Source organism: Engystomops pustulosus, chromosome 1 (assembly GCF_040894005.1).
Source record: "Engystomops pustulosus chromosome 1, aEngPut4.maternal, whole genome shotgun sequence".
In the NCBI taxonomy this organism is placed as follows: domain Eukaryota; kingdom Metazoa; phylum Chordata; class Amphibia; order Anura; family Leptodactylidae; genus Engystomops; species Engystomops pustulosus.
In genome coordinates this window covers 62,992,723-63,002,720 of record NC_092411.1, presented here as the reverse complement: position 1 = coordinate 63,002,720, position 9,998 = coordinate 62,992,723, and the positions used below count along the sequence as shown (strand labels likewise).

General features: G+C 41.2%; 1 protein-coding gene across 2 annotated transcripts; it reads right to left on the bottom strand.

Moving 5' to 3' along the window:
• Positions 1 to 2,725: 2,725 nt before the first annotated feature.
• Positions 2,726 to 9,756, bottom strand: CCDC117 (coiled-coil domain containing 117). Of its 2 annotated transcripts, none has more exons than XM_072142185.1 (6): positions 9,574 to 9,756; positions 7,558 to 7,868; positions 5,853 to 5,900; positions 4,753 to 5,019; positions 4,083 to 4,229; positions 2,726 to 3,424 (listed from the first exon to the last, which is right to left on the bottom strand). In XM_072142185.1, the coding sequence occupies exons 2-6, from the start codon at positions 7,854 to 7,856 to the stop codon at positions 3,181 to 3,183; spliced, it is 1,005 nt and encodes a 334-aa protein (XP_071998286.1). In that variant the 5' UTR covers positions 7,857 to 7,868; positions 9,574 to 9,756; the 3' UTR covers positions 2,726 to 3,180. The 2 variants fall into 2 exon arrangements, with proteins under 2 accessions (XP_071998286.1, XP_071998276.1); XM_072142175.1 differs by having other exon boundaries at positions 5,853 to 5,903; positions 9,574 to 9,755.
• Positions 9,757 to 9,998: the final 242 nt, after the last annotated feature.

The following is a 9,998-nucleotide window of genomic DNA, read 5'->3' as shown; positions in this document are numbered from 1 at the left end:
ATCTAAAAAGGTGTAAAAGTCGCGTTTTGGACATTTGGGCGCCATTTGCCGTTCCGGAGGTCACCACCGTCAATAACCGTTTTTATATTTTGATAGATCGGGCATTTTGGGATCGCAGTATATGGCATTTCTGCTCACTATACATTACAATGAGCCACATGGATATGAAGAAGCCATGTATCCTCGGGTCAAACGAAGACCCGAGGCTACCATGGCAACCGATCGATGGCGTTCGGGGGAGCGGCGATCAGAGGTAAGATGGTGGTGCCCATGCGCCGCCAAATTTAGAGTGCCGCCGGCGACTTTGCCGGCGGCAAAGAAAAGGTTAACACCCGCGATCGGTGCAAGCACCGACCGCGGTTGATAGCGATGGGTCTTTGCTGCAATATGCAGCAAAGCCCATCTCTGTATGAAGAAGGCTCAGCCCGTGAGCCTTCTTCATACAACCTTCACAGCTTCATGGCGGAGCGTGAAGGAGTTAAGAAGAGCGTCGGACTTTCGGTCCATAGGGTCCCTGAGCTGCGCTGAATCCTCAAACGGAAGGTCTGTCTTTTTCACCACCTTCGTTACTTGCACATCTACTTTCGGGACACAGTCCCAAACTTTAGAGACTTCCTGATCGAAGACGAGACGTCTTTTAAAACTTTTAGAAATTTGGATCTTTTTTTCTGGGTCCTTCCATTCTTTCGTGATTAACCCCATCAAAGTATCATTAATAGGAAAGACGCATTGTTTCTTGGCCTTTAAGTCCCCGAACAGTTCGTCCTTCCGAGACGTACAGGGAACTTCCTCCTCAATATTTAGGATTTCACAGATCGCCTTTAAGAGGTTATCCAGATCATCTATCTGAAATAAGTGTCGGGAATCCAGTTTCTTGCTGATATCTTGGGAATCTTGTTCCTCTGTATCCGCTAGAGAACAGGACGGACCCTTAGAATCATAATTTTCTTCCTCAGAAGAAGAGATATCCATCAATCTAGGTTTTTAGGAGAAGGATCTTTCTGTGTTGCCAAAGCGACTGATGCTACCACCTTCTCTTCAATAAAGGACTTTAACTCATCCATGAATGAGGTTTTTTCCTCCCACATAAAACCTTCAATACAGGGTCTGCATATGGGTTTAGCGTATGATTCGGGCAAGACCTGGAGACACATATTACACTTCCTAGCAGAGGTCCTACTCTTCATGGAACGGTCGGACTTGCTGGATTTTTCAGTCCTTTCGGATCTGTCCTCTTTGCCTTTCCCCTTAGACCAGTGATGGGCAACCTTTTGAGCTTGGTGTGTCAAAATTCGCCAAAAAACCGAGCATAACTCGGGTGGTGTGTCACCATGACAAAAAAAAACATAATTTTGTGATATTTATAGTTTAAATAATAAATGTGTATACTATTTAACTTCTAGGGTACTTTAACCGTAGGTTGTCTGATTGATCCTACCATGTACTGCCATACTACAGTATACTACAGTATGGCAGTATATGGGGATTTTCCCAATCATCCATTACTATGTGCAAATCACACATTGTAATAGATCGGTTACAATCAGACAAGTGTGGAAATGCTTAGTAACCTGTGAACTTTCAGTCATGAAACTTCACAGGTTATAGCGAGGGCGCAGGCGCCGCTGTCTGCATCTCCCTTATGCCATCTTGGCATGGAGAAGGTGTGAGGAGCAAAATAATCACAATGTCTGGAGATTTGCAAGGCATTGCAATTATTTCAGGGCTTGTAAGTCACAAAACTAACACACAAGCCCTGATGACTGTCTTCTATCATACAGTGCACTGACCTTACTTACTATATGATAAGAGTGGTTGTCCTCCCTTGCCCCTGCTGTGGAGATGGTCAGTGTAGAGGTGGCAGCTGCTGGGACATCACACAACGCAAGTGTGGAAACATTTATACACTTCCATACAAGCATATACACATACATGAATAGCCTGCCTCAGGCACTGGTCACAGAGCTTTAGGAAGGGCCTAGATGCCTTTTTACTCCTAAATAACATTGATGGTTATGTTATATAATATATAGAATTGTTTCCCCCCAAATCCCTTCCTCATCCAATCTCTTCCCTTCCCTGGTTGAACTTGATGTACATGTCTTTTTTTCAACCGTATAAACTATGAATATATACACGTGTCCAGTATTAAAACACAACATATACAGCAGTACAACATATACGCAACAGTATACAGTATAACAGACATACAGTATCACGCATATATACATCACATATAAACCCATAAGTACAGTACTATATAAAAACATTACATCCATGCATACACACATGTATATACTCACTGTCAGGCATTCTTATCATCCCTGGGTTGAAGACCACATGGGGGAAGTAGATGGCCAATTCTCAATGCTTGTTAAGCAGTGTAACAACTAGTGCAACTGTGTTTGTGATACAGAGGCCTACCTCCTGATGAAATGCCACTTTATACTTCATTGCAACTTAATGGCGAAGTCGGTGAGGTGCACGTGAATCTCCAGCTTATATAGCACCTTATTTATAAATAAAACAATACCTTGAACACAAACTACTTGTGATATCACAACTTCTACGGACCTCAAGAAATATAATGTATTTTCCCTTCTTCTGCCTATGGTTGCCTTCTAACGGCCCGATAGGCTGCATTTGGCCCAATTTATTTTCCTTTTTGGATGCTCCCGAGAGGGTTTGAAAATTAATCGGAAATACATTAATTGAAAACCTGAGGGTCAGAACATTTCATCATTTTATTTAAAAAAAAAGTCCCATTTCATATCCATAAATTGTAGTGTGAAAAATATTTACATGTAGGCTTTATTGACTAAATTTCAACAAATACTTTACAATTCATGAAAACTGAAAAAAAAAAGTTTCATCAGAAAAAAAAAAAATGTCTTTGAAGTCACCAGTTTTCAATAGTGAGTACTGTTCATGTCAATATTTCTGTAACAATACAAGAATTTTTATGACAAGTTAAATTGGTTTTGGTAGACTACCTAGAGAAAAGTATTTCTCGCTGTAGCAACTAAAAACCTTTATTTCTTCATCAAAAATAAAAAAAAGCAAAAGTACTTGAGATTGTTTTAAAAAAAATTCCTGCTACATTTAGTCCATAAAATATTCCAGTCAGATGGTCTCTTCACAGAAGTCTACTGGAACTTGAGAAAGTGGAATAGGCCGCCACTAAAGCTCCATTTCTTCGTCCTCTCTGTTCCATATGGAGTCTATATCACAGCCTAGATTAGAAGTATATGGCTCATCTGCACTAGATAGTGGTAGTTCCTGAATGAGAGGCGTTGCTGCTGTTCTCTGAATTTTCTTTGCCATTTCTTTATCAGTCTCACATCTACTGGCAATGTTCTGGAGTTTATTTACAAGGAACTCTGGCTGGGGTTTCCAAAGAACAATCTCCATAGAAGGGCGATTTCTAGAATGCAAGGAGGAAAAAGCGGTTACAAAGTTGATATAATCCAAACTGATCAAAAAGACCCCTGCAATATCCACACAAGAATCTAAAACTATGTATATGAACAGAACAGTGACACAACAGTTTGTCATAATAGGCAACACCTTTATGAAAAATACAAAACTGTTACTAATATAGAAACGTGTGCACAGGATCCCCTTTTTGTACTGCTAACACCGCCACAAAAAATGACTACTCAGGCCGAAAAGACAGCAGAAATAGGACATATAATTTGTGGTGTGGGTAGTCGGCCGTCCCATTGCACAGTGCATGCAGTGGCCTTGGACGTCAACACAAAAGCAATGGGGCCCTTGTGTTAGCCACAGGGGGGGGGGGGGAAGAGACCCAATACACATTGGTGTGCATGAGGGAAACTATGAGACTTGTTTATAGATTAAAAGCAGCAGAGAACATTTTCAGCTCTCAATGTACATCACCACCATAGATACTGAATACAGCAGTAGGGAGCACGTTTGATCTACCACTCCCTCCTCTGTACTAGTGATCCTGTGGATATGGGATATCAAACTTGCGCAGCAACTTTAAGGTAGTTCATAGACAAACCAATCATCATTAATGGTTAGAAATTAAACAATATATGAAGCAATTGGCCACTTACATAGAATCTACAATTTTTCTGGTAAGAGATTCATCCAAACCCTTTTTAAAGCCTTCCACAAGTACATCAGACATTACAAGAGTGGGCAAATGGCTCACTGATGATCTCGAGTTGTTCTCTTCTTCCTCATCATCTTCCACGACAAGCCTAAGGAAAATAAAGACACCCATGTAATAAGTTTCATAAAAAATAAATACAAAGACCTCAATTACACTTTTGATAAATCTGACCCTGTTCTAGTTGCTAGTGTTAAAAAAAAAAAAAAAAAAAAAAAAAAAAAAAACGGGGTCTTTAGCCAACGTGACCCTCTTTAGCGCAGAGTAGAACTAGACATATCTGCTGCGCCACATTAATCCCAGTGCCTATGCTGGATGATTAATCTGGGGAAGTATGTAAGACTCGTACTTTACTGCCCCCCAGTATTGAATTTTCTGGCACACAGGCTTTTTCCTACGAAGACACTTTTAATCAGGAGAGTTGGAAAATTGCCAAAAACATGATGTATCAGATGCAAAGTCACTGTCATAAAGTGATATACCAATTACTTTGGTAACGTCACATACTTAAATACCACTTTAGTTTTTATAGTGTTGACACCTCCACCTGCCCAGGTCCCTGTATTTTACATACTGTACGTTTATGGCCAGTTAGAATCCATACAATGTTATACCTGCTTTCAATGTCTCTGATTCTTCTTATTGCAGCATCAGACAGAGACTCCACAGCCACTTCTTCCATGTCCTCTGTGGGAACTGGGACCATCATGGTAGAAGACTGGTCAGCCACGGTCGGTATTATAGCAGCTTCCTTTACTTGTGAATCACTAGAAGCCCAGAATGGTTGTCCTGAATCTCCAGCAAAAATACCTGGAGCTGCAGATTCGTGAATCACAGGTAGTTTAGAGGAAGTAGAGACTCTCCTTTTCTTCACAGGGCAGCTTAGAGGGGAGAAAAAAAAAGCCACAGACATTAGCTCACAGATGGAAGCATAGAAACAAATTCATAAGTGTATATAAGCCGTAAAATCCACTTACATCATGATGCCATCCCCTACTTTTTAGATATGGATTGCTTATACTGCGGAGGACCAAAATCCTGAACAACCCCTTTAAGGGCCTTTTACACAGTCCAATAATCAGAACCTGACCATTGTCTAGTTTAAAGATGCTCATATGTGCACATAAAAATAAACCTTTATGGGTAGTGTATTATACAGTGAAAACAGGGTACCTAGTGCTAACAAAATTGTATATCTATGACAGGAGGTAAGGAGGAAGCGAGTACAAGCAAACAGATGAGATCCAGCTCCAGCTATAAAGTTATCTATAAGACATTAAAAGAACCACATCTGGACATGTACAAACAGAAAGCAAACATATCTGAGGGTGAAATATAACTCTTAGAAAATTATTAGAGAGGTGTTTCAATGGAAGATTGCAAAAAAATTAAAGAAACTTAAATTTTCTATGTTGTTGATTAAACATTTGGTTGTGTATAAAGAACATTAGGGTGTGTTCATACAAGCACTTTCTTGTTAAGAGAATTTATTTACAGACTAAACATGTTTAATAAATGTATTTCACTTGTAAAACTAGAAATCTGAACCTAAAACCACATCACTACTGAATGCAGTTCTTTACGATACAGTAGTGAAGTTGCATCTTCCCTTAGGAATTCCTACAATTATCTCATGGCCAATGCATGATCATCCTTCAACATTATAAACATTTTGTCTATACACAAACATTAGCTAATAACAAGTGCTACTTACTCACTGGTGTCTTCCCGCAGCCTGTGCTTTCTTGAACGTCCAAGGTGACTGCTGAAAACAAATTAAAAAAAAAATTAATCAAAGCCAAAATTTAAGCATTAAAAAATGAAATTTAAAAAAAAAATTAATAATAAAAAGAGGGACAATACAGAAAAATACTCCAGCACTACTTAAACTGGAATAAGGAAGAATTGCCACCAGTTCACCTCGGGCTGCATGAACTAACCAACTTCAAAAGACAATAAATCAATCTAGAAATAAAGAAAATATCTTTCAGTATATGAGCAGAAATAGAAGCAAAAGATAACCAATTAGTTTCCAGTCAAACAGACCCCTCATCAGAGATCGTACTGTAACGAAGGCTCTGTTTGACCGGAAACGCGTCAGAGAGTGAGCTTGTACTTCTATTTCTGCTCATATACTGCTTATGTGGATTATGTGGATTAAATAAAAATTTACATTTTTTAAGGAAACGTGAAAGTCTGCTGGATATTTTCTTTGTTTATTTCTTCTTTTATAATCCCCTCCTTTACTTTTATTCTAGTTTTGTTTGTATTAGTATTAAATCTGAGAATTGAATCCCTGCAGACCAGTCATCGGCTTCAGCAGGAATTAGGTAGGCCATTAAAAACTTGAACCCCTTCACTGGACAACAGTGATTGGTGGCATCTGTGTTACCATATCTCAGTCATATGTTTGTAGGATTAGGACTGTGAATACTACATTTATACTGCAGGATTGTAGTGGGACCTGGAGCAATGGAAGAGTCTTCAAACTGTTGCCCAACCCCTCCCTTGCTGTAGTATCCAACCAGAAGCTTGATATTGCTACTGCTCTTACTCATCGCACACTCCAGAACATTAGAGGGATCAGCAGAAACGATCTCATGTTCTTAGCAAATTTCTTTAACGGAGAGCTCATTTACATGGCTGTGTGTTAGCCCAGGCCGGAGCCCTGGGCGAGCACAGGGCCTCCTCCCTCCGTAGGCAGGCTGTGTGCTCACCATGCCGTAACTGGGTGCCATAGAGGCTGGAACAGTCTTTGTAAATAAGATTGCCATCTTGAATGGAAGAGTCAGGGTGAACTGGAGGATCGGGTGCATAAAGAGGACCTGTCAGCCAATAATTTATCTAGCCCAGGTGTAGCAGTGTGAAATTGCTAGCTTTATCAGAAAACACTGCCGGACCAAGCTTACAGCGGTCGGTTGTATTCATGAGGGGGAGGTGCATGGAGGCGATGAGTGCCAGGATTCATGCCTTCAGCCCCCTCATGAATACACCGGACAGCTGTAAGCATGGTCCAGCATTTGCAGCGCTATGTAGTGCGGTTTGCTAACCTATCAGAAGGTTCCAATAAAGATAGCATTTCTATCTTCTATCCCTGGGGTAGGGCTAGGTAGCTGCCTACTTTAGCAAGCAGCTCCAAGGTAGAATATTAGGGTGACAGGTCCTCTTTAAGTGAAACTAGAAGTATGAAAAAAAAATCTTCAAAAGAAGTGAGAAAAAGTTGCCACTCACTAGAAGTGCTATTTGCATGAAATGGCCCATAGCTCGGTGTGTGTTAGGCTTATAGCTTTCAACTGCATGGCTTACATATCAATATGAATAGGAATGATGATTCTACATCAGAAAGTGGAGAGTTTGTTTTCTTCACCATGCTGAAGAGTTTTCTATTATGTAAGGTTTTTTATTATACCAATACCTACCCAGTGCAAGTTGTTTGAGACAATGCATGGTTCCCCTCAGGGGTCTGTGGCAAAACGCCCAGGAACAGGTGACCATTTTCTTCAACATGACCAGAATTAGCATTAAATTGGCTTTGCATACAGTAGAATCCATTACTATTTAGTCCGCTGCTCACGGGTAGGCTATTTATTTGGCCGAGTTCTCCGACTGAAGTACCAAGAAGTGGAGCATTGGTTCCCTGCAGAAACGAGTGTGGAGTCTGATGATATTCCATCCCGAACAATGGTAGTGCGCCAAATGCTCTGTCAAGGACTGCCATACCAGCTTTCACCTGAAAGGAGAGTGACAATGAGAAACGGGTTATATATAAAACATGCTATAGACTTCTTAAAGCATCCTTTAACAACTTGCCTCTGAGCACAATAAAAATCAGAAATCCACCTAAAATGTAGTCAGAATCAATGACAAACCAGACAAACAGAACTTTGCATAGAACAAAGAATTTTCTAGAAACAAAACCTGTAGCAGCGGAACCATAGATATTTTATTTATTCTCTTTTGCCCCTGGATTGGTTGGTGGTGATCTGCCTTCAAGGACAAGGTCGTGTAGATAGAACATTTCACCCACAATGGAGTCATCATCTCTATAATTATCAGAATATTTCTCTGCTTTACATGCATATAACAAGAACAGACAAGCCTCTCTGACAGCATGATGCTCCACTCTCTGCCAGGTGCCTGTGCCAGCTCAAAACCAGCACTGCCTGCATCAGATAGTAACATAGGGATCAGTGCAATGCTGGACAAACAACTGAGGTAGAAAGGGAGGCGCTAGGCCTCACATTAACCCCCAAAATAGTATAAGGAGATGTAGTGAGCAAAGGTATCTGCTTATGTTAACGGAAAGTCACCTAGCATTGTGACAGTACTGCATTGGGGTTCTTCTTTACAGCAGGTCATTATATGCTGCTTAGTTGTATCATAGATTTCACCCCCTGTGTTTTCCTTCTGGAAAATACCTGGAGAAATGCTACATATTTTGTGCTGCAATTTTGTTCCATTTAACATACTCAGTAAAATATGCAACAAAAATATAATTATCCGATGTGAAATCACAGGAGAAACACTGTAGCTAAGAGCCATGTTCACACACTCCAGACACAATGTACATTTTCCTGTCTGGAACTGTGCACTGTAAATCTGCTGCAGATGACTAAAGTGGACAAGGTTTCTCTGCAGTGGAAATTGACTATGGAGATTTTATACTGCTTCATGCCAATCTAGAAAACAAGCACACAAATCCAGCATTTACTATGAGAACTGTAAATCTGTGGAATAGCCTGCCTCAGGTGCTGGTCACAGCAGGGACGGCAGAGAGCTTCAAGAAGAGCCTAGATGCATTTTCACACCGAAGTACCAATATATACACAATTGTTTCCTCTAAATCCCATCCAATCCCTTCTTGGTTGAACTTGATGACCATCTTTTTTTCAACCGTATAAACTATGATACTATGAAAAGAGAATCCCAAACCACATGGTGGCAGATGAGATCCAAGCATCTTAGTTCTATATACACTGCAGCATCAGAGGGGAGAACACCCCCTTTTTCATACCCTCTGGAACAGTTTAAAAAAAAAAATGCAATTTTAACATTTCAAAAGCAGTAGGAAATATTTTTATGCATTTCCAAACAAATCCATCAAGTAACACCCAACAGATATTATTCCCAGTGGAAAACAGTGAGCAGGTGACTCATACATGCCATGTCTATACCATTAAAGGGACATTGTCACACACCAGATATGCGGCCAATGTATTGCTATGACGTGTCCCAGGAGTACCCTGTGGCACCGGGGTGACCCGTGTAGTATGGTCCCTCTATTATTACTACAGACAGCCGCACAGCTGCGGCCAGTCGTGTCACAAGGTGAGCGGTGCCCGCGCTCCTGTATGTAAACACAGACAGGAAACACAATACAACAACGTGCTGCAGGAAGACGAGTAGTAGCAGCAGCTGCCGGAGCCGTCACTCACCTCACAGGACGCTGCGCTCTGGTGCACGGCTGATCACGCTCTCTTCTCTCGCGTTACTTCACGGTGACCCCCAGACAGCAGTAACGTCCCCAGCTGCTACCCAGCTTCAGTGCAGCGCGCCGGCCCAGTCCGCCGCAGTTATCTATTACTGGGCGGAGCTTCTACTTTTCTAGAACGCTCGGCAAGGTTCTACCTTCCAACCATAGAGGCGGCTCTAGGGGCGGGATAGAGAGGATGAGAAAGGGTGATGGAAAAATAAGGGTCGTTTCCTCCTGTGCGGCCATTTTATTGGTTAGATTGTTTTGTCATCGCAAGCTTCACCATCGCGCGGCTTGTGCCGAATGAGAATCGTATTGTCACTGTGTTTTGTGACATGATTTGCACAAATGTATGACATGGTTAGAGCTGGCATTCTAAGCAACTTA